Source organism: Scyliorhinus canicula, chromosome 2, assembly GCF_902713615.1.
Source record: "Scyliorhinus canicula chromosome 2, sScyCan1.1, whole genome shotgun sequence".
NCBI classification, from domain to species: Eukaryota; Metazoa; Chordata; class Chondrichthyes; order Carcharhiniformes; family Scyliorhinidae; genus Scyliorhinus; species Scyliorhinus canicula.
This window is the reverse complement of record NC_052147.1, coordinates 114028793-114054300: the sequence shown is the minus strand read 5'-3', so window position 1 is coordinate 114054300 and position 25508 is coordinate 114028793. Positions and strand designations below refer to the sequence as shown.

General features: G+C 47.1%; 1 protein-coding gene across 12 annotated transcripts in view; it reads right to left on the bottom strand.

The window, feature by feature from the left end:
* Positions 1-25508, bottom strand: part of LOC119957306 (alpha-(1,6)-fucosyltransferase) — a 933359-nt gene that overhangs the window by 229279 nt on the left and 678572 nt on the right. For 10 of the 12 annotated variants that reach the window (XR_005458786.1, XM_038785197.1, XM_038785250.1 and 7 more), the window contains one exon: positions 1645-2079. Coding sequence is in view for 11 of the 12 variants with exons in the window: in XM_038785197.1 (XP_038641125.1) it covers positions 1645-1847 (203 nt within the window). In the remaining variant the exon portion in view is untranslated. Of the gene's footprint in view, positions 1-1644; positions 2080-5095; positions 5246-25508 lie in introns of all 12 variants that reach the window. The other 2 variants (XM_038785186.1, XM_038785216.1) reach the window with 1 other exon arrangement.

Below are 25508 nucleotides of genomic sequence, written 5' to 3'. Positions count from 1 at the left end.
AAAGCTGAAGCCCTCGGGCAGATCACTAGCGAACCATTAATTGTCAGATTGCGAGAGAGTGCCCTCTTTTCCCAAACTCTGCTTCCTACCTTCAAACCTATTGTCAGCCTATGTCGCACGATCACCCTGAATTCTGTGAGCTTTCATCTCCGATCATTTCTTATGTGAAATCTTGTCAAATACCTTGTGAAAACCCAAGTTGCCAACATTCATAGACACTCTTATACCCTCAAAATATCTAACGACTGGACTCAAACCTAAGATACCATTAGTGAATCTGCGTTCTTGTGAAGTGGTTAAACTCACCATCCGTCATGATAGATTCTAGAACTTCACTACAGGTTTTGCAAAACATCATTGTAATCACTCTGCAAAAGAACTTAGGTAGACCACAATGTCTGGTAGTTCGACACTCAGCACGTCAATAAGGCGTACCCTAAAATTATGGGCGCAATCTACTGGCTGTGTTGTGCTCTCGCTCGAGAGCAACGCGGCCAGTAGATCCCTAGAGAGGCCTCCTGTAGGCTTCCAGGCAGCCTTTACGCCTCGTGGGATATACCCAAGTCCCATGAAGTATCAAAATCAGAATTCCGCCAGTAGGTTTTAAACCTACTTAGGCAAGCTTACCAGGATCTACCATCTCCCCAGTGAGGCCACAGCTGGGCACCATTAGGTACTGGTCCACACAAACCTGGGCCAGGTGCAACGGCATCTCAGGGGCTTCCTGACTCATTAAGGCCCCTGGGTGGCCAGGGATAGTGCAGGGTGTCTCCGTGGCCTCCCTCTGGAATGTGGGCACTTTGGCACTGCCACCCTGGTACTGCCAAGGTCCCCAGGTGGCACTGCCAAGTGTTAGGGCCTGAAGGGGACCATGCCCATGAAAGGAGGGTGGAGGAGGGTTTGAAGGGTGGAGGGTAGGTATGGGAAGTAAGGAGGGGCCTCTGGGAAGTTGGGGAGGGGTGAAAAATGGGAGTCCTGAAGTGGAGGGGCTTGTAATGGGGAGGCCTGAAGGATGTCCTCACTTGGTGGGGGGGGGGTAATGCCTATGTGTCTAGGGTGACACTGACCATGGGCGGGGGTGTGAATGACACACAAGCTCATTTAGAGATCGGGGTATGCTTTCAAAATAGCGGTCCGATCTCGGAATTCAGCTCCCCAGTGCTGGAAAGAATTCTGGGCGGAATTTACCAACCAATCAGCAGGATTTAACGACCCCGCTGTTGTCAATGGAATTTCCTGGTGACTGCACCCCTCATTGCCAGGAAACCCCTGAGCCGGCGTGGGACTAGAACATCCAGCCAGCATGAACAGCCGGCAAATCCCGCCCTCTCAGTATGGGCTAACTTGGAGAGAAAATCCCAACGCCCAAAAAAGTGACTTAAGTATTGTTTGATAACGGTGCAAAACCCGCCACAAATTAAATTCCTCCCTACATTTCCTAGATGCATTCCAAATTCTATTTGAAGAGATAAACATTATTTCCTGATGTCAAATGGGTATTCCAACAATGCCCCTGACCTCATGAACAAGCATCATTATGGAGAGATCTGTAAAATAATAGCGAGCAAATTTGCAAACTGCCTCTGTTGTAGCTAATGCCACCATCTGGAGCCCCGACGCACTCTGACCCCACCTCGTGCCTACCTCAGTGACTCTGCCATCCTTCGCAGATCTTCATTTTGTTGTTTCAAACGTTCGAGCTTTGCGAGTATCTTGGACAGTTCTCTGCTGGAGCGATCCGGTTGCTCGCTGTCTCTGACTAAGTGCCCGCCTATATAGAATAACAAAGTCCCCCAGGCAAGAAGGATCAACATAATCCATCGCCAGGAGCCAGTCCATGGTCGCATCTTCAGCTGGTCAAGTCCACAGTAGCTGCTCACAGGTCAAAACCTTGACATGCTTTCGAGATCCTTGCGGAGTTGAATGAGTCGCTGTCTTTCTCTCCCTCAACGCATTGTGCCAAGATTCCACACAGCTCCTAAAATTTCTTGCAGCACACTTTTTTTTCCCCAAAATGAACCTTCCCCTTGATTTGACAACCAGAAAATTCACTTATTAAAAGCCTCTCATTTCGACACTCTGCAGAAAGAGAAGAAAAAGAGCACATAATTGGATTAATTATATGACTTACAAATAATGGCCGAACATGTGAAAGCAATTACACTGAAAGCCTCGATAGTGTTGTAGGGGGGAGTGCCAGATCTCTCTGCCTGCTCTATGAACTCCAAAATGCCACGTCTCTTCAGTTCACTTGGTTAATCTATACGGGATATTAAAAATCATTGCAGACAAACATAGCAAATAGCATTCAATCATAGTCTTACGTGAGCTTGAGAAGCATTACATTGGCAGCTGCACTGAAGGCTACTGCATTGAGATAGAATGCACTGAATCTTAACTCGGAGCACTGATAATTATTCAAAGGCCCTCACAAATAGGGGAAAATAATCAATTAAACTGAATTGGAAAATATAAAATGGTCTTTAGTGTTCTTCAAAGGAGTACATATACATACCAAAATAATGATCAACCGTACTAATTTAATTGTAAAAGATGGGAACCCCATGTCTGGAGGTCCTCAAGACTCACAGCTAATTTTCACCCCAAATCTTGCCTGTGTTGAGTGCCTTGAAGGATCTCCCCCCAACCCAAGGAAACTCAGTCCATGATCTCACTAATATTATGAGCTTCGGCCGACAGCAGAGTGCGCAAAATGTATGTCTACCACGTAAAACGAGAAGCAATTTTAAATGGGATTGGAAACAAATTAACATGTTGGGCTGGATTCTTCGGCAGCACCCGCCACAAGATCGCCATGGTTGGGACGCGGACCATGCAAAGCTCCATTGACCTCAGGCGGGTCTTTCTGGTCGCCGGGCGAATTGCAGTGGGGGGGGGGGGGAAGAGAGCTGTGAATGACCTTTCATGTGAGTTACAAGCCTGAGGCTCACATATGTTGGAATGGGGTTATCCAAGAGTGGCTGATGCTTCAGCATATTATTTCTGATGAGCTCAAATCCATGAAGTAGATTGTCTTAGGGCTTTTTAAAATTCGCAGCTCTGTATCCCGTTGAGCTTGGCCCTTGATTTACAACAACTTGCATTTACCTCTTTTTACTGCATTTCAGAGCACGGCTTTAGACTATCAGAAATAGGAACAGAAGTAGTCTGTTTGGCCCATCGAGCCTGCTCTGCCATTCAACAGGATCATTGCTGATATGACATTCCTCATGTCCACCTTCCTGACCTTTCCCCCTAACCTTTGATTCCCTTACTGATCAGGAATATTGTACACTCTGCCATAATATTCAAGAACAATGAGAAATTGGTTGGGTTATGTGGGGACATGTAAAACGCTAGTTTATAAAGTGGGTTTGCATATTTCTATGCTTTTTAGTGATGTTAAAATCATTGCACTATCCTTCATCTCCAGGTTTCTGGCATTTGCCAAAGAAGCATTAGATGGGACCTGGTGAATTTGTGGTTTTCAAACTTCTGAGGCGGATATCCTGCAAGTTCAGTCAGACCTTCACCAAACACTGGCAATGCCCAGGCACCTTCTACAAATACCACAATAGTCCATATGGTACAGCTTTCCAGGTCGTGGTTCAGTCACTTCCAGGAAAACACCCAGCTCTTTAGCATTTCGAGCGAGTCACTCAACTTTCCAGGTTTTTGACCTTTTCAGCCAGCTCACACAGTGCCTCCCAAAGCTCCTGTCTTCTTATCTACCAAACAGATTTTGGGTACCCATGAAATTTGGGCAGAACCATCCAAGGGCCATGCACTTTAAACATGGCCAAAATAAAACAAACCCAAAAAAGACAGAATTGACTTTCCACTAAAACTCACGCAAAGATTTTCCAGGATCTATCAAACCCGGTCCAACTTATTTGGGCCCATAAGCTTCCTTGCCTTCTGCACATCCGTTATTTCCCATTTCGTCTTGACACACCTGTCACATCACCTATTAATCTCATTTAATTAACACGGGGCAGCACGGTAGCATGGTGGTTAGCATAAATGCTTCACAGCTCCAGGGTCCCAGGTTCGGTTCCCGGCTGGGTCACTTTCTGTGCGGAGTCTGCACGTCCTCCCCGTGTGTGCGTGGGTTTCCTCCGGTTTCCTCCCACAGTCCAAAGATGTGCGGGTTAGGTGGATTGGCCATGCTAAAATTGCCCGTAGTGTCCTAAAAAAAAGTAAGGTTGGGGGGGGGTTGTTGGGTTACGGGTATAGGGTGGATACGTGGGTTTGAGTGGGGTGATCATTGCTCGGCACAACATCGAGGGCCGAAGGGCCTGTTCTGTGCTGTACTGTTCTATGTTCTATATAACTGCATTAAAAGCAGTGCAGAGAAGGCTCACGCGACTGACTGAAAGGGTTGTTTTATGAGGAAAGGTTGGACAAGTTAAACTTGTATCCGCTGAACATTAAAAGAATGAGAGGTGATATTATTGATACATACAAGATCCTGAGCAGACTTGACAGGGTGGATGCTTTGAGGAAGATTTTCTTTGGGAGATACCAAAATCTGAACTTAGCTCTCCTGGCTTGGCTCATGTTAAGCAAACAATCCTGGATAGTTCACAGCTACATCCCATTGCAACAGCAATGAACATATGAATCAGGAGCAGGAGTAGGCCACTTTCCCCTTCGAACCTGCTCCATTGCCATTCAACAGCATCATGTCTGATCTGATTGTAACCTCAATTCCACATTCCTGAACCTCCTGATAATCTTTCACTCCCGGGTTTATCAAGAATCTCCCCCACCCCTGTGCTTCCCACAGTTACTGAAAACATCTTCAATCAAACAAATTATATTTTTATTTGTACCATACTTGTCAAGAATAGTTTTCTGTGACAAGCTGATGATGTGAATGAGAATCCAAATTGCACCTTCACATCTGCTACGGACACCATGACCTCAGTTACTCTATATTCCCTTCCACTGAGGAGCAATGCAAGAACGACCAATATCTTCAGCCTCTTGACACGAGCGTTGAAACACTGTTGGCAAGTCAATTGAGTTCAGACCTTCACTGAGAAGAGGCTGGAATAGCAGAGTATAACGTATCACTCTAGGGATGACGCACCAGTTTAAATGAAGCAGCTCCTCACTGCGCTTCCCAAGATCGAAGCCCTCGATCCTGCTCTCAAAGTAGAGTTTCTGTGATTCCAAAACGGGATGAATTTTTCTTGCACATACATGCTTAAGAGTTCCAACCACTCTGCATAATCTGCAACTGGGTTCAAACAATGAGGAATTAGAACCTTTCCCAATATCTCTTACTCACATAATCCAAACTAACTCATGATGCATTTCTGCTGACCTGTCTAGGATGAAACAGCCGTGGACATGCAAGCTCATTAAGAATTAATTTATTCCCTTGTCTCTCCCAACTTTTGGCATTTCTGCCAGAGGCATGTGTCAGCAAATGTGATCTTGGCAGATTTATATGGACAGGCAAGAAATGCCTCACTGTGTTCAACTCCCAAACCAACGGTCCAACCAGTCTACCAGGAAACCCAACTTGAATAATGAGACGGCACCACGATGGTGCAGCGGTTAGCATTGTTGCCTCAAGGCGCCGAGGTCCCAGGTTCAATCCGGGTCTTGGGTCACTGTCCATGTGGAGTTTGCACATTCACCCCGTGTTTGTGTGGGTTTCACCCTCACAAACCAAAGATGTACAGATGTTAAATTGCCCCTTAATTGGAAAACAAAATGAATTGGGTACTCTAAATTTATTTTTTAAAAACTGGATAATGAGAACTGGGTTCGAGGCGTCCGGCACAACCCTTTGCCAAGTCTGGTGATCACACCACGGAATAAACTACCCCCCTTCCCCCCACTACATTATATATCTATCACAGTGTTGCATGGAAAGACCAAGACTTTGGGCACAGTTCTACTAAATGTGAACAAGTCCCATAGCAAGTGCGTTTAGCTGCGTGTTTCCCATATTCGCAGTGCGAGAAACACAAGGCTATAAAACGGCACTGAAGTTTGATAAGGGGCCTCAGTGTGGAATGTTAGCCCACTTTGTCCAATGAAAAGCTCCGCTCACCAGAACTCATCAGTGGAATGCGAGTTCGAAAAGGATCCCCGCCCCTGTGATACACCCCAGAATGCTCCCCCACCCCGTCATGCCCCAATGCATTATTGGCTAATCCCTCCCCCAAACACCCACGCAGGGGACCCCAGCTCGATCGCACCTGAAGAAATGTCAGCTTGGCAGGGCCAACCTGGCATCCTTACAATGCCCTGACCCGTCCCAGGTGGCACTGCCAGGGTGGCACCATCAGTGCCACGGTACCACACTTTCCAAAGGGCATGCACCTGGGGACCTCCATTCCACAGGGAGACCCTCACGAGTGCCGTTCTGTCGGGTCACCGTTTGTGGAGACCAATAGTGAACGGCCCTTGCCCAAGGTCTCAGAGGTGAAGGGGATAGATCCCATGCCTCGGGTGCCTAGGGAAACTTCATATTACAGTGAGGCTAGCTGTCCCGCTTTAATAGGCAGATTCGCTAAAGAGTGATTCCCATCCACAATGGGAGGGATTTACATTGCAACATTTTGTGAGATTACATTTAGTTCTCATGAGGCTTTGGAAGCCGGGTAGATCCCAGGAGCAGGGTCTCCTGGCTTCTATCGGCCATGCTGTACTGCAGTGCACAGAGTGGCCATAAAACCATGCCCTTTGATTCACCCTATAACAATCCTGGTTATTGAATCCTTTAGGCACCTTGCCCTAAGAGGCCATGGGCATATTACGATCCTGGACCAGGCCCCAACAGTGGCTGGGATACAGGACAGAAACCCCAATATTTTATTTGAACTTTGTCAGACTGTGAGGAAAGGATTCCCCACTCCCGGAGTGATTTCACATAAATTAGGGATATGGTATATTAAAACAAACTTTATTATGAACATAGTATTAAAATATCTTTAACATGACACAAGAAAATAGCTTACAATTACCCCATAAACAATTCTACTCATTACAATGACACAATAGCCCTTAACTGCTATCTTTATTTCAACTCAAACAATAAAATCATCTAAGATCCCAATCCACTTTTAAATAGTTAGCACCGAAGACTTGGCTGAAATAGATGTTTTTTGGAACCGCTTAGAAAGGTAAGCCTGAACCCTGTCAGAATAGTGCAGAATATCTGGCTGTACATCTTCTCAGCTTGCCTTCCAGCTAAAAACTAAAACTGAACCCTAACACCCGGCTTCTTCAACCCTGGGCTCCTTCCATCAACTACATAATCTTGCTAAGCTGAACACAATGTCTCTAATGAACTATTCCGCAGGACATCCTCTTAATATAAACAAAAAACCAGTAGCTCAAACTTTTACGATGCTTTAATTACACATCTGGCTCCCAAAAAGCCAAGCTGTCTTGCAAACCGGGATTTTTAATGTGTAATTCAGCATCACTGCACTTTCCCTTTACAGGTTCAGGCAAGTTGGTTCGGCATGCAGAGTTTGTACTTGCTTGCCTGAGAGCAGTTATGGAGACAGGCGGTGGCGTGGGGGTGTGTGCCTACATCAGAGAAATATCCTCAGGAATGTTGGGTCCAAGCTATATGAATATTAAAAACCACCCCATTCTGGCTTTCACCTTTGTACTTGTTGCACCTTGCCATCTGAGCAAGTATTTCATTTAGATTTTTCGTGCAGAAGTCATCAGGATAAGTTAATAATCTGCAGGCACTGATTCTGATTCTATGCAAAGCTGTCCATTAAAAGCATTATTTCTAATAATCCCTGGGATCACTGCTTCTATCGTAGCAAATTTAATAAACAGGTTCAAGTACTCATGCAAATCATTTTATTGATGTCTGAACAAACAGCCATTTCTTTAATGATCATCCATTCTGTAGACAATATAGTTTTGGAATGGAATGAAAAACCAAGAGTTCACACCTTCACATGTGATCTTGGTCATTCTAGCTAATCAATGTCATACAGAAAGCATCCAAAAGGAAGCTGGAGTATCCATTTTATTCTGAAGTTCGTGAAAATGCCCAACTTAATGAGATCTAGGACGACACAATCTTATCAATAACAAAATTTCACTTCAAATTTTAAGCTAGTGTTTTGTACCATTAATCAATTAGAGTAGGTATTTCATTACTTGATGATCCAATCTGCCCATTCTCAAAATTAAGATGTTTTTTGAGTAGACAAATACCTGAGGTACATCACAAAATTGGCATGGATTTCACAGTTAGTGATGAATAAACAGCCCTCGCCATTCAGTCTCAAGCAGTCAATTTATGAGATATTGCCCAGACTCATTGAAAATCTGAAACAGCACAGAACCCTCTGCAGAGGATTCTGTTCTGTGTGAGCAGGGCATGCAATGGACTGTCTGGTACCATAAAGATTTCCTACTGAACTTAAGTGAGGTGGCATTTAACAGAAGCCCGCATCACCTCTTTTGGGGAAGGCACGCTGATTTAAGTGACATTGACAAACTTTACTGGGCAGTCACGGACTGCTTTCAAGGTGTGGTATCACCACTGGATTCCAGGTTACAGGAGAGTGATGGTGGGAGGGGGGCAGGTGGGTGTTAGGTGGGGGTTGCAGGGCAGGCGGAGGGTGGGGTCAGTAGCAATGATGGGAGAGATGGCTCTCAGCAAGACGCCCCTTTCCAATTGCTACGCCCCTCAATCAACCACTAGGTGCCTTTCGAACGAGGGACGAGGGACCCCCACATGGGTTTAATTGTTGTGCTTCCCCCACGTGGCGAGTCCCCCACCAGCTGATGACCAGACTTGATGGGATAAGGCACTTAAATGCCCACTTAAAGTTCTCAAATGGCAGAGAGGCGAGATGGGTGTCCACGGGCCTCCCTGCCATTGACTTAATCAGGATGGAGGTGGGATGGCTACAGGACCCCACCTACCACCCAATTAAACGTCATCCCCGCCATGGGACAGGGCATTACATTCCACCCGAGGAGCCAAAATCAGGAGATGAATATACAAATTGTTGAATTAATATCAAATCACATACAGAAGTCAAAATAATGAGGTGGAACAAAAAAATGGGGCTAAGAGACAGAGATAAAAGAGACGGAAAGAAAAAAGCTTTTAAATCCCAAACAACAAATACAATTCAAAGAAATGAGACTCTGCACTTAAAAGGGACATTTGCAGACCTGGGAGGCAGCAATTAAGACTTTTCACAGAGTTAAAAAATTAATTTACGCTTGAAAAGGCAAGTTCCAATTTGTTTAACATGTTTAGTGGCTATCCAAGAGGTCCTGATGCAGTGGTAGCATCCCTAACTCTCAATCAGATGCTCCAGATTCAAGTCCCTCTTCAGGACTTGATGGCCCTGGAAAATGTGATCATAACGTATAAATTTGCCAGTAACCACGATCTACCTTCCCTTTAGTATTAGGTCTAGGCTCTTATTTGCTGATTTTGGAACTGTGCTGTTGCCCATCACATTTGCCTGCATCAAAGAGCAAATACAACACTTCAAGAGTAACTTATTCAGGAAATGCAGGTTGACACCGGTTGAAGACGCAATGGTATCTAACCAACTTCTAGTCAGAATACCCAGCATGCACCACAAACCAGCTGTCCAGCCAACTGAGCTAATCAATCCCCCTGCATGTAGAAGTAGATCACTATGACAGTCCTGGCTGCAGTATTAAACTTGCCTAGTACCAATTCACCAGCCCTGAATATCAATAACTGAAACTGCACTGAAATATTTTTGCATTCTACTTGTGGAACACTGATCGGTCCCTGATTTTACTTACAGGTGCAATTGTTGGGTGGGATGGAGACCCGGAAGTGACTCTCGAAAGTCTCTCCGAGGCCAGAGGCCAAGTTCTCTATTTGTTAAATGCCTGGCTGTTGACAACTGAAGGACTGAGATGTTCCAGGAGAGGTCAGTCTGCTAAGAGCAAGCCCATGGTGTGTGAGCAGTGGGGATGTGGCAAAGTCAGTCCTTTCGTCAATAAAATTGAACGCTGTATCCACTCAACTGCACATCTTAATGTATATTATTGTCACCTGCTTTGTCCCGTGTCTCTGATCTACATTTCGTCTCTCCCTCACTTGCTGCTATTGGATGTTCCTTTTGTGCTGCGGCTAAAGGCTTAAATAAATCCTTGCTTAATCCATTTCTTCTCTCCACTCACCAGAACACTTCATCCGCCACCTCCACATCCAGAGGCTAAGTGCAGAGGATGTGACAAAATAAATTATGACTATAGCTACATCTTAGGTAAAGTACAAGACCACAACACAAAACAATAATTCCTGGAGATGAATTAGGTGGAAAATATGCAAAACTTGTAAGGTGTTTATCTTTGCGATATGTGTAACATTCAACTTAATTGGATTTTCCCAAATAAGGTTTGAAACTTCCAGCTACAGCCAGTGTCTGTTTCATTTTTCTTCACTTGCTTTTCGCAACTTCATACACCATCACACTGATGTGCACAGGGGTGGGCTTGTTATATATTTCCTTGCCATAAATTGGGCTCAGGGCGGCAAGATGGCGCAGTGGTTAGCACTGCAGTCTCATGGCGCCGAGGACCCGGGTTTTATCCCGGCGTCACGCCACTGTTTCTGTGGAGTTTGCACTTGTGGGGTTACTGGGTTACCGGGATAGGTGAGGGCATGGGATTAAGTGAGGTGGTCTTTCCAAGGGCCGGTGCAGACCCGATGGGCCGAATGACCTCCTTCTGCACTGTAAATTCTATGATTCGCCCCATGACCGTATGGGTCTCACCCCCACAACCCAAAGAAGTGTAGGGTAGGCAAATTGACCTTGCTAAATTGCCTCTTAATTGGGGAAAAAAAGAATTGGTACTTTAAATTAAAAAATCAATAGGTTGGGTTCAATCGGGCTCAGCAAAAAAACAGGTGACAGTTTTTTTTAAAGCCAGGAAAAGTAGACTGGCGATGACCGGTTGCGGCCAGTAATAACTGGCCAATCAACAATGAGTGTCAGCTGTTCCCAACTGGGGACTGTTGACTGCCCAGCAACCAGGAACAACTGTTGCCAACTGGTCCCAAATACCCACTGGCACCTGTTCCTCCCATTCTGGTCAAACTGCTTTTCCACATGTACAGCACTTTGGTACATCCTCAGTGCACTAACTCTGCTACTTACACACAACTTATTTCTTCAACTCGCTTACTGTTAACGTGTTCACTGCCCAGGCTGAACACTGCACTTTTTTCAAAGGTGGTAACAAAAAAGCATTGTTACGCTGCAGATAAAAGAAAGACATTTGGCTGGTCATGGAATATATCCTATTATCCGTGACACTGTATGTCACAGGCTCAAAAGAACATTTTATACGGTCAACACTGATGTGAAGACCCTGATACCTGACTGAAAAAAAGGCATGCTTCTCAATGTGAAACATTCGCCATAGAAGTGATCTGTGTTTTAACCTTGGGAGAAAAAAAGACGTCCCCGCCCTCCTCAACATTGTTTGTCTGAATATTGCATTCACTGTACATTGCTCTCATCTTGGGCAATTATCTTGTACTATTTTTCCTTTTGTTCTTTTTTCTGTTGTTTGGGCGGCACGGCAGCACAGTGGTTAGCACTGTTGCTTCACAACGCCAGGGTCCGAGTTTCGATTCCCAGCTTGGGACACCGTCTGTGTGGAGTCTGCACGTTCTCCTGTGTCTGCGTGGGTTTCCTCCGGGTGCTCCAGTTTTCTCCCACAAGTTCTGAAAAATGTGCTGCGAGGTGAATTGGATATTCTGAATTCTCTCTCCATGTACCCGAACAGGTGCCGGAGTGTGGTGGCTCGGGGCTTTTCACAGTAACTTTATTGCAGTGTTAATATAAGCTTACTTGTGACAATAAAGATCATTATTATTATTCCCCACCAGCTCCCCTCCATTGTTCTTAACGCCTTTTGCAAAGTTATACAAACTGGCAAAGGAGCTCCCATGTTTCCTCTAATGATTATTTTAGAGCTTGAAACCATTTTTCCCTGCCTCTTTCCTCTCCGTTTAAAAACCTGTAAGGGTCAGAGGTGGGGCTGCAGCAGCTCCGAAACAATCCTGGAAAGGGTTCCTCATACAAAGGTTTGGGAAGCAGCGATGGTGAGTGGACTGCCGCAGTGCTCGAAGATTCCCCAGGCACGATGCTGCGCGCATTTGCTCCGGTTCTTTGGATCCAAGCTGTCACGATACGCGCAGCACAGTATCCTCCGGAGAACTCAGCAGGGCAGAGTTGGGGAGGGGGGGGGGGGGGGGAAGACAGGACATAGCCCTTTTTACAGCACCAGCTGTTGAATGACAAGTTTTTTTTTAATAAACAATTTTATTGAGGTAGTTTTTGGCTTTATAAACAGTTACAGACATCATCAGAAAGGAAGCAAAAAAGGCAAAAATGTGCAAACATCCACGTACTTTCAATGCTTCCACCGTAACATATTGCACAAGCCCGCTCCCCTCCCACCGGTACTACCCGCCATATTTTCCCTCCTACTCTACTCTAACCCCCCCCCCCGCTGACGCTCACTCTCCCGCAAAGAAGTCAATAAATGGTTGCCACCTCCGGGTGAACCCCTGCACAGAACCCCTCAAGGCGAACTTGATTTTTTCCATCCCCAGGAAACTCGACATGTCCGCAAGCCACCACTCCGTCTTCGGGGGCTTTGAGTCCCTCCACGCCAATAATATTCGTCGCCGGACTATCAGGGAAGCAAAGGCCAGCACATCGGCCTCTTTCTCCCCCTGGACGCCCGGGTCTTCCGAAACCCCAAAAATTGCCACCCCTGGACTCATCACCACCCTTGTTTTTAGCACCTGGGACATGACCCCCGCAAATCCCTCCCAGTACCCCCTCAGCTCAGGGCATGCCCAAAACATGTGCACATGGTTCGCTGGTCCTCCCGCGCACCTAGCGCATTTGTCCTCTATCCCGAAAAATTTGCTCATCCGAGCCACCGTCATATGGGCCCGGTGAACGACCTTAAATTGGATCAGCCCGAGCCTAGCACATGTCGCGGTCGAGTTTACCCTACTCAGGGCCTCTGCCCACAGCCCATCCTCCATTTCCCCGCCTAGCTCCTCCTCCCATTTAAGTTTCAGTTCCTCTGTCTGGGACCCTTCCTCCCTCATGAGCACCTTATAAATACCCGAGACTCTACCCTCCCCTTCATCCCTCCCAGAGACTATTCTGTCTAGGATCCCCATTGGCGGGAGGTGCGGGAAAGATGGGACCTGTCTACGAACAAAGTCCCGCAACTGTAGGTATCTAAAATCATTTCCCCTTACCACCCCAAATTTCTCCTCCAAGCTCCTCAAACTCGCGAAGCTCCCTTCCAGGAACATATCACCCACCCTTCCCGCCCCTGCTCGCCGCAATACTCGGAACCCCCCATCCATACTGCCGGGGGCAAACCGATGGTTGTCGCAGATTGGCGCCCAGACAGACGCCCCCATCTCCCCCACATGCCTCCTCCACTGGCCCCATATCCGCAGGGTCGCCACCACTACTGGGCTGGTGGTGTACTTGGCCGGCGGCAGCGGTAGAGGAGCCGTGACCAGGGCTTCCAAACTGGAGCCCCTGCACGAAGCCGCCTCCACCCGCTCCCAAATAGACCCCGTACCCACCATCCACTTCCTTATCATAGCGATGTTGGCCGCCCAGTAATAATTGACCAGACTCGGCAAAGCCAGCCCTCCCTCGCTGCGGTTCCTCTCCAACATCGCCTTCTTTACCCGCGGAGACTTTCCCGCCCAGACAAAGCTCATGATCAGCCCGTTAACTCTTTTGAAGAAGGACTGTGGGATAAAGATCGGGAGGCACTGAAAAATAAACAAAAATCGAGGGAGGATTGTCATCTTTACAGTCTGCACCCTCCCTGCCAGCGACAGCGGGAGTGCATCCCATCTCCGAAACTCTCCCTTCATTTGCTCCACCACCCTGGCCAAATTTAACTTATGCAGCCTGCCCCAGTCTCGTGCCACCTGGATTCCCAAATACCGGAAATTTTCCTCAACCAGCCTAAACGGTAGCCCTCTCAATCTGTTCTCCTGGCCCCTTGCCTGGACCACAAACATTTCACTCTTGACCGTATTTAATTTGTATCCTGAGAACTGGCCGAACTCCCTCAGCATTCCCAGTATAGTTCCCATCCCGGCCACTGGGTCCGACACGTACAGGAGCAGGTCGTCTGCATAAAGAGAAACCCTGTGTTCAACCCCGCCCCTCACCATCCCCTTCCAACCCTCTGCGGCTCTCAGCGCCATCGCCAGCGGCTCTATGGCCAGCGCAAACAGCAACGGGGAGAGCGGGCAGCCCTGCCTGGTCCCTCGGTACAACCTAAAGTACTCCGACACTTCTCTGTTGGTCCTGACGCTGGCCCTCGGGGCCTGATATAATAATTTGATCCAATCCACCAATCCCTCCCCGAACCCAAACCGTCCGAGCACCTCCCATAGATAGTCCCACTCCACCCGGTCAAAGGCCTTCTCGGCGTCCATTGCCACCACTACCTCCACCTCTCTACCCGCCGGGGGCATCATATCACGTTGAGCAATCTCCTCAGATTGGCCGCCAGCTGCCGACCTTTCACGAACCCAGTTTGATCCTCCCCAATCACCTCCGGTACACAGTCCTCCATTCTCCCCGCCAGTACCTTTGCCAGGAGCTTGGCGTCTACATTAATCAGGGAGATTGGCCTGTAGGACCCGCACACCTCCGGGTCTTTACCCCCGCTTCAATATCAGAGATATGGTGGCTTGTGACATTGTCGGCGGCAGGGTCCCTCTGTCCCTTGCCTCATTGAAAACCCTCGCCAAGACCGGGCCCACCAGCTCAGAGAACTTCCTATAAAACTCTACTGGGTATCCATCCGGCCCCGGGGACTTCCCCGACTGCATGGCCTTTAGGCCCCCCAATACCTCCTCTACTCTAATCGGGGCGCCCAGCTCTTCCACTTGCCCCCCCCCCAACTGTTGGGAATGTTAACCCGTCCAGAAACCTTTTCATCCCCTCCGGTTCTTCCGGCGGCTCCGAAGTATACAGCTTACGCTAGAAGTCCCGGAATACCCTATTCAATTCTGCCGGATCCTCCACTTTGCGCCCCCCCTCGTCCCTCACTCTACCTATTCCCTGGCCGCCTCCCTCCTCCTGAGTTGCTGCGCTAACAGTCTGCTAGCCTTTTCCCCATACTCGTACACCACTCCCCTCGCCTTCCTAAGCTGTTCCACGGCCCTGCTCGTGGATAGTGCCCCCAGTTCCGCCTGTAGCCTCCGCGTTTCCCTGAGTAAAACCTCCCCCGGGGACTCCGCGTGCTCTTCATCTATCCGGCCCATTTCCCTGACCAATCTATCCATCTCTGCCCGGTCTGCCTTGGCTTTGTGGGCCCCAATTGAAATCAGCTCCCCCCGAACTACTGCCTTTAGCGCCTCCCACACGGTCGCCGCTGAGACCTCCCCAGTGTCATTCACTTGCAGGTAATTTTTTATACATTTCCGAAGCCTCTCGCAGATCCCCTCCTCCGACAGCAGTCCCACATCTAGCCTCCATTGCGGGCGTTGATAACTCGCTCCCCCGAACTGCAGGTCCACCCAATGCGGGGCATGGTCTGAAATGGTAATTGCTGAGTATTCCGTGTTCTTTACCTCCCCCATACAGTCCCTGCTTATTACAAAGAAATCTATCCTGGAATATACTTTATGGACGTGCGAGTAAAACGAGTAGCCCCTTCCTGTTGGCTGTCCCTCTCTCCAGGGGTCCACTGCCCCCATTTGCCCCATAAACCCTTTCAGCTCCCTTGCCATTGCTGAGAGTCTACCCGTTCTGGGACACGACCGATCCAAAGTCGGGTCAAGGACCATGTTAAAGTCCCCTCCCATTATTAGCTTGCGAGAATCCAAGTCCGGGATCTTCCCCAGCACTCTTTTAATAAAGTCCACGTCATCCCAGTTCGGGGCATATATATTCACCAGCACCACCCTTCTCCCCTCCAGTCTGCCCCGTACCATCAGGTATCTGCCCCCCCTGTCTGCAGATATGCCCTCTGCCTCAAATTGCATGCGCTTGTTGATCATGATTGCCACCCCTCTGGACTTCGAGTCCAAGTCCGAGTGGAAGACCTGGCTAATCCAGCCCTTCCTTAGCCTGGTCTGGTCTGACACTTTCAGATGTGTCTCCTGCAACATAATTACGTCCGCCCTCAGGGCCCGCAAGTGCGCGAACACCCGCGCCCTCTTAACCGGCCCATTCAGTCCCTTGACGTTCCAGGTGATCAGCCTGGTCGGGGGGCACATCCCACCCCCCCCACCCCGCCGGTCAGCCATAGCCTTTCTCGGGCCGGCCCCTGACCCGTGCGTCGCGCCATTCCTGGCCCGCCCTTTGGCTGCCTCCACCCTCGACCTCCTTTCCAGTGCCTATTTCAAGTCCCTCTCCTGTCAGCAGAACAACCCCCCCCCTCCCCTAACCCCATCCCCTGATACCCCCACCCCCGCCATCTACTGGCTGTAACTTCCCCCCCCATCTGACTTCCACCCCGCCATCTACTGGCTGTAACTTCCCCCCCCATCTGACTTCCTTGACTAGCCAATCTGCTAGCCCGGTGACTCAACACTCCGGCGCCTTCCTGTCCCATTCCCCTTGTTCCCCCGTCCTCCTCCCCCCCCCCACTGGGACAAGCCGGTTCCAGTGTCTTCCACGAGCTGCACAAAAAGCCCAAACAGGAAAAAAAAAACATAAAAAGGGAAAAAACCACAGAAAAAAGAGAAAAAGCACATAAATGTCCATGCACAAAGGAAAGAGTCTCAAATGTTCCGCTTGGCCCCTTTGGCCCAGCAAACCGTTGAGCAGCGGTCCAGGCACATTCGGCATTCCTTCCCACAAAAATCCTCGGGCCCTAACTCGCGTCCTTGGGGCCTCCTTTCGGGACCAGCCCCAGGTCCCTCACAAAATCCATCGCTTCTTCGGGCTCGGAGAAGTAGTGGTGTTGACCCTGGTGCGTGACCCATAGCCGTGCTGGGAACAGCAGACCAAACTTCACGTGCTTCTTGAACAGCACCTCCTTGACATTCTTAAAGGCTGCTCGCCGCCGAGCCACCTCCTGGCTTAGATCCTGATAAATGCGGAGAACACTGTTGTTCCACGTGCTGCTCCTGGCGCTCTTTGCCCGCTGCAGCACCCGCTCCTTGTCCACGAACCTGTGGAACCTAATCACCATCGGGCGGGGGGGTCCGCCCGGCCGCCCCTGCCTTGCCTGCACTCTGTGTGCCCCCTCCAGCTCCAACGGTCGTGGAAAGGCTTCGGCTCCCATCAGCTGCTTCAGCAGGTCTGCTACAAACGCTGCAGCATCAGCTCCCTCCGCCCCCTCCGGGAGGCCGACCATCCTCAGATTGTTCCTGCGGATTCTATTCTCCAGCTCCTCCACTCTGTCCAGCAGTCTTCTCTGCCGCTCTTTCAGGCCGTCCACTTCTACCGCTGCAACCGTTTGCGCATCCGCCTGCTCCTCCACCGCCTCTCCCAGCTCCTTAACTTTAACATCCTGGGCGTCCATCCTCTGGTTCAGCTGATCCACCGCTTTCTGGATTGGGTCCAAGCTGTCCCGCTTCAGCGCTTCAAAACTGGACTTCATTACCTGGAGCATGTTATCCAGTGCCAACTGGATTGCTGAGTCCGGGGTCCGTGTGTCCGCCATCTTAGGTCCCAGGTAATTTTCTTCAGGTCCTTGTCTCTGTCCCTTTTTCTCCTTCTTCTTCTGCCTTCTGGAATCCCGCTGTTCCATATGCCGCAGCCCGCTCCTCAGCGCCTTCGCTGCCGCTTTCCTTTGCCCAGCACCTTAAATTTTACCCCCTCCTGGGCATCTGAAGTGGGTCCAAGCTGTCCCTCCTCAGCAACTCCAAACTTTTTTTTCCCTTTGTCCTGGAGGAAGGAAGGTCCGTGGGTCCGCCATCTTACCCTTCAGGTCAGCTTCCTCCTTGCCTCCGTCTCTCTCTCTTTCTTCCTCACCTGCTGGCCTCCCACACTTTCATTTTCTGCAGCCCGCTCTCCTCTTCTATTCCCGGCAGCCTTTCTGCCGCCTCCGTGGTCCCGCTATCGCGGGGAAACAGCTGTTCAGACCCGCCGGAGTGAGAGCCCACCGAATGTGCGGCTCACTCGGACATCGCCGCCACCGGAAGTCTGAATGACAAGTTTTGAGATCCAATCTTAAATGTATGTGAGTGAGCGGGATGGATGGGTCAGGAGTTGGGGGAGAGGGTGAGTTGGGTAGGTGGGTGGGTGAGAATGTGAGTGGGGGAAGTGGGTGAGGTGAAAGTCGTGTCAAGGGTTAAGCCAAGGTTAGTCGAATCCAGGGGTTAGTCAGGTCAGGTCGGAGGGTTGGGGTAATTGTTCGGGTCTGGGGGGCAGTTAGGTGGTTGGGTGAGGTAGGGGCCAGGTGAGAAGGGTCAGTTGTGCAGTTACCCAGATAGAAGATTGGCCCATTGTTTCAAATGATGAGAAAAGTTACACATTAAATCCCTTTACCACCGGCGCACTTTGGCTGCAATGAGTATTATCCTTAGGGCACACTCCAACAACATCTCAAAGCTTCTTTGGCAACTCCTCACAGATTTGTGACTTCTAACCATTCTGATCCAGACACATATTACCAGTGCTCAATTGTGTAGGAGTCAAAATCCTACCTACTTAACAGTATTGTGCAAGCATCTTTGCAACATGGACTGCAGCAGTCTAAGAAGCAGGTCTACCACCACTTTCCATAGAATCTATAGAATCCCTACACTGCAGAAGGTAGCCATTCGGCCCATTGAGTCTGCAACGACCTTCCCTAAGAGCACCCTACATAGGCCCACTCCCACCGCCCGATCCCCATAATACTACCTAACCTGCACAGCTTTAGACTGTGGGAGGAAACCAGAGCACCCAAAGAAAACCCATGAAGACATGGGAAGACTGTGCAAACTCCACAGTCACCCAAGGCTGGAATCAAACCCGGCTCCCTGGTGTTGTGGGGAAGCAGTGCAAACCACTGTGCCGCCATGCCACTCTATTACTCAACAGATATTTTACAGATGGACAATAAAATCACCTGTAACTCCCTTATTTGAAAAGTATTATGAGCAGTGCCATCTGAATAAACAGCATTTATAAACTGAAGCACTACTTCTAATTTGAATAATATATCTGCCATGAACTACTGATTTCCTTTTATCCTGTAGCATTTTTTCCGACCCAACTTTCAGACTGAACAGCCCATCATGACTGACAGGATCGTTACAAATAGCCCAATTGTTCCTCACTTGCTTCAATCAAACCACTTCTTCACACTTTCTGATGGGTTTACGGGGCCATACAGATTTCAGATACAGAGCTTTTCTTTGGGAATAAAATTTCTGGGAGCTGTTGAAGCAACTTCTTTTTCTGAACTTGGTACATTCCGGCAATTTTTCTCAGTATTTTAAATGTAGCCTTATCTATTTGGCTGACAAGAAACATAAGTAAAAAGTATTAATGAAGTCTTGCTGTTAAATTCAGTAGGACATCCAGAATTCTTGGCTTTGCCAGGTTTCTCCCAGGCTAACCTGCCCATCTCCCCGTAAATATTGTAGCCTTGGGGTTTCAAAAAAAATGTTGAAAACTGAACTCAATTGTTTTTCAATTCTGCATACAACACAAATTTAGTTCTTTGGTCATTCAGAAGAGTACTGATAAAAACACATGCTGTTGAAGCTTTTCATCGTGCATTCAACGCAACAGACAGACAACAGGACAGACAACGCAACACAAATTGTAAAGAGAACAATAATTGAAACTACAATGCAGAAGAGTGCTAATTGGTTGACAAGGGGCTCTGATTGGTACAGGCATTGCCTTGGAGAGTGGAGTAGGGAGCAGTTAACTTCCAATTTTTTTTGCTAAATTCAAACCAGGCAGTTCGACTCCTATTGGTCAAGGCATTACCTTGGGGAATGAACCAGAGATTGGCAGTTCGCCACAGATTTGGTTCAGTTGAAAAGGCACAAATTGTGGACATGCTCCGTCTGTCTGCAAAGGCCAGAGCCCTGAGTATATGTAGCTTCTAGCAGAGATAAGTGAGCCACACTGCGAGCCTGACTGATATCCTTAAATTAGCTGCCAATATACTTCTTAGCACAATCAGGATTGTTTAGTAGATGTTGTCCAACACGGAATCACATCTAATGCTGGACAGTATGTTTTTAAATTTGCAAGTACCAGCTGTTTTGGGTACAGTCAGTAAAATAGCTGAAGGAACATGCTGTTTAATACGATCTGCTAGTCATCAGGAAGTACAGTCTACAGAGTTGGCATCATACTGGCACTGATATCCATACAGATATACCGCTTTACTCATTTGTGAGTTAGGCAGATTGTCTTTATGGCTTGATGGCAGCACTGTCAACCTCTATGGCAACACCTATACCAATCAGAATCCACTTACAAACCAATCAGCACTCTAATTTCATGCAGTGTGAATTTTGTTCCCTTCACATTTATATTCTTGAGAATTCTGTCTTGGTGAGTGCCGGATGAAAAGATTCAACCACATGTCTATTTTCAGCAATATTACATAATGTATTTTCTTTTAAAATGATTATTGGTGCTCAAGAAACAAGATTTTAATTGTAAATTGGAACTGAGAATTTGGGCAAAACTATTATACACAAGTCACTCACGGACATGCCACGTTACTCCAGGGTACATTTTCACTAGAACCAGGGAATTGAAAAAAAACGTGAAGTTTAACATACTGAGTGGATTTTATGTTGAGAGCTAACGCTTTTTAACTACTTTCATTTCAGCACCTTCGCTCCTCTGAATAGCAAAATCATAGCTCAGCTGTTGATCAGCTACCAAATGCATGTAAATCTTCTCTCCTTATCTAGTGTTGCTGACAAAAAATGGAAACACAGATTCCCATGATAGAAATCAATGGTCCCCAATATACTTGCTAACCACACACTATTGTTGCTGAGAAATAGGTTGCGCTATTTGTTGAGAACAACATTTTTTAAAACTTTAAAAACCTTCTTCTGCAATGCTTCTTGTAGACATTTGGAAATATGGAAAGCCATGAAATGGCTCAACCACGTGAACTAAAAGGTTATGAACAACAGAGAAACAGTTTGTCTGACTTCTGAACTTACCAGAAAAAACACATATGTGCCATTGAAGCACACAAAAGTATTAAACAGAGGGAGAGCTTCGAACAATAAATAGACATTCAATCCAGACATTGTACATAGAGTCAAACCTCAAGAGCCGTCACTCTGGACACATGTGTGATCTGGCACAGGAGTAGCTTCTTCTAAAAATACCAAACACGTTGAAATCAAGTACACTGCCTTTGAATTAGAAAATTATGTTTTCATGTCCCATGGCAACATTTTTACATCCCAATGAGAGCTTTTCTTTTTTTGAAAAAGTATGTGAAATAGGCACCAAAGGGAAACTCTTTCTCGGAAGTACCTGAGAACAAAGAGATAGTCCCTTTAAAAAAATTTGTGGTTAGAAAACCAGCTCCTCCCTGAAGTTAATGGATCCCTGTAGAGCTGTATAAATAAACAACCTTAATCCACCCCCCCTTTGAAACTGCCTCAACCTGTCAATCAAAAAGATTTTTAGGAGGTAATGGTGCTGAAATTGAATGTAGGCGATGTAGTTCAAAGCTTTTAGCTTTCTTGGCACACGGACAGTCTTCAATGCTTTAAAGCACAATGAAATTGACTGCAAGAAGACGAGACATAGGAATGAGAGAGAATCTGGTGAACTGGTGCGATGATAATAATCTCTCCCTCAATGTCAACAAAACGAAGGAGATTGTCATCGACTTCAGGAAACGTGGTGGAGAACATCCCCCTGTCTACATCAATGGGAAGGGTCGAGGGCTACAAGTTTTTAGGTGTACAGATCGCCAACAGCCCCATGGTCCCCAATGGTCCCCCCATGCCAACACTATAGTTAAGAAAGCCCACCAACATTTTTACTTTCTCAGAAGACTAAGGAAATTTGGCATGTCAGCTACGACCCTCACCAACCTCTACAGATGCACCGTAGAAAGCATTCTTTCTGGTTGTATCACAGCTTCGTATGGAGCCTGCTCTGCCCAAGACCGCAGGTTGTGAATGTAGCCCAGTCCATCACGCAAACCAGCCTCCCATCCATTGACTCTATCTATAATTACCGCTGCCTCAGAAAGGCAGCCAGCATAATTAAGGACCCCACACACACCGGGCATACTCTCTTCCACCTTCTTCTGTCAGGAAAAAGATACCAAAGTTTGAGGTCACATACCAACTGACTCAAGAACAGCTTCTTCCCTAATGCCATCAAACTTTTGAATGGGCCTACCTCGTATTAAGTTGATCTTTTCTCTACACCTTGTTATAACTGTAACATTATATTCTGCAGTCGCTCCTTCCTTCCCTATGCAGTCTCTCCTTCCTTCCCTATGTACGGTATACATTGTTTGTACAGCATGCAAGAAACAATACTTTCACTGTATACTAATACATGCGACAATAATAAATCAAATCAAATCAAGAAAACCACTTCAAAGGTATCCAACACATTAAAGTGATTGCTGTTAACTTCATCTCACAGATCTTTGAACTTGGAATACTAATGGACTGCTAAAAAGGTTCAGGATTCCAGATGAGAACTCTTTCATTTAATTATGAGAACACGTTAATTTCTAGAAACTGGCTGACTGCTTATAGGGTTTAGGAGTCCAGATGGGTGGCACAGTGGCTAGCACTGCGGCCCCACAGCTACAGGGACCTGGGTTCAATTCCGGCCTCTGGTGACAGTCTCTGTGGAGTTTGTACTTTCTCTCCGTGACTGTGTGGGCTTCCTTTGGTTTCCTCCCAAGTCCAAAGATGTTCAGGTTGGTGGATTGTCCATGTTAAATTGTCCCTCAGTGTCCAAAAGGTTAGGTAGGGTTACGGGTATAGGGTGAAGGCATGGGCTTAAGTAGCCTGCCCTTTCCAAGGACTGGTGTAGACTCGAGGGGCTGAAAGACCTCCTTCTGCACTGCAAGGGTTCTATGACCTATGGGAACACTTTCATTTTTTATGAAAGAACTTGAATTTCTAGATACTGATTGACTGTTCAGAGGATTTAAGGGCTGACGATGGGAAGAGTAGCCAAATGACCCCCATCCCAGGAAAGACCGCCGATCTGAGCCGCTGCTGCATAGCTCAAGCACCCTTGCCCAGTTTAAGCCCCCTTGACTCCCACCTCCCATGAAGGACCTCCTTGGTACCTGGAGGCAATTATAGGGAGAGTACACACCCCCTTGCCACCCCTGGGACTGCAAGCCACCAGAAACTCATTTTTAAATACTTGTGCCAATTCACATGTGCGTGACTCCCATCTGAGGAGGTGGGAGCAACACAGGTGGTACTTGATGCTGGCATTCAACCCAATAATAGCATTCAAATGAATGCTAATGAGCACTTTACTTATTCTCACCGGCACGGGATGGGAAACCCGTTAATGCGGGCAGGGAGTGCCGAGAGATTCGTGATGGGTCTGACACCCGGCGTGAAATCTTGATTATGGCCTGATGTGGGATTCAGCTGGCCATCGCAAATCCCGGAGCCAATGGGCAGTCCTAGAGAATCCCGGTCCATACCTTTATCTGGGATTAGCTGGAAGAGGGGGAACATTGACCCTGGTTCTCTTTCCACAGATGCTGCCAGACCGGCTGAAGTTTTCTGGCATTTATTTGTTTTTATTTGGAATGAATTGCCTTACTGTCTGCCGAAACATCCATGGCAGACATTTGGATCACTGGTAAAACCTGCTCATTATCCTTTGCTATCCAGGCAATTCAAATGCTCAACCCATGATCCCCGTCGCATGTGTTTCTCTGTCAGTAGCATGAAGTATCTCCACTGGGGAGAGGCAACACACCGAACCTTGCTGCTCCAAACACACAAGTTTTCCATAAAACACTGAATATTTAAATGAAGTGGAAGGAAATGCCACGTATTACAGACTCACAATAGCTCTATTGAACTATTGCAAACTCCATTTTAAAAAATCCTTTTCCATTGCATTGAAAGTAAGTAAAGTTGCCACAGTACCAGATGACCATAGGCTGCTTTCCGCTTTGAGGGGGAGAGCTGACTGGTGGTGGTTTAACCTGAGGATCACCACACCTCAGGCAAGGGACAAGGTTGAGAAGACAGAACCTTCATGAATAACCTCAGCCGGTACGAGAATTGAACCCACGCTGTTGGCCTTGCATTGCATCACGCACCAGCTGTCCAGCCAATGGAACTAAACTGGCACCCAATGGCCCCTCATTGCATTACTATCTACAGTAATAGTATGCTACCACCATGAGATGAGAAGGAACTTTTTCTCTCAGAGGGTCATGAATCTTCCCTGAACTCTTCCCTGGAGAACAGTGGAGACAGGGTCAATGAAGTCTTTTAGCACAGAGGTAGATAGATTCTTGACTATCAAGGGAGTCAAAGGTTATGTTGCAATGTGATACGCATGATCTCATTGAATAGAGGAGGAGGTGCGAGGGGCTGAATGGCCTACTCCTGCTTCTAGTTCATATGCTCCTGTGTATGTAACCTAGTTTTAAAAAATTGCATCCATGCTATAAAAGAATTCCACAAGCTACTGAAGAAAAGTTATTTTTAAGCTACGAGAAATATTTTGTCCTTCAGAACATTGCCATCGGCCATTTACATGTGATCTAGTTAATTATGCTGAACCATTAATATACCTAAAAGGAACTGATGTCAAGGGTTACATGTTGAACCATAAAAGAAGCACTGCATTAAATCAGGCATGCATGTCTATTCACCATATGTGATGAGAATATGATTTTATCACCTTTATCTAAACTCGTAACCATGGAAACATTTTCCATACTTCCATAGTGACAGCGTAGTAACAGATTGCTACTCCACCTAAGCAATCATAATGGGGAAATATTTGCAGAAGTGCACATTTAAGTTAATTTCTTTCATTATCATAGGTATATAATACCTTATTCATGGTAATGAGCTGAATCAAAGTGAATTGGGTGATTGTTACACAGCTTTTTAAAGGACTTATTAAAAATACAATGTTCAAAGTTTGCATATATTTAAATAAACCCAGTGGATCTCAGTGAAGCAAAATATTAGCTCCACCCGAGGGCAATTAAATTGTACTTTGAAGTCTTTTAATTACGAAAATGGGAAAGGTGCACGAGTTGGACAGGAAAAAAAGGAGAAACAACTCCTATGATTGAAATCCGCTTTGAATTAAAACTTGTCTCTTACATTTTGTTATTCCCATATACAGTGCTTTTATCTTTGCTCCAGTTAGGAAAATTAAATAAAATATGGACTCAAAAGTCTGAAAGGACTGCCCAGAGCATCGGGAAGGATTTAAGAATGGGTGAATCCATTACCAGCAAGATCTCCGCTGCTAATCTACATCAGGTCAGCTGAAGATGGAATGGTCTATTCAAAGAACCCACTTTTTAAGAAG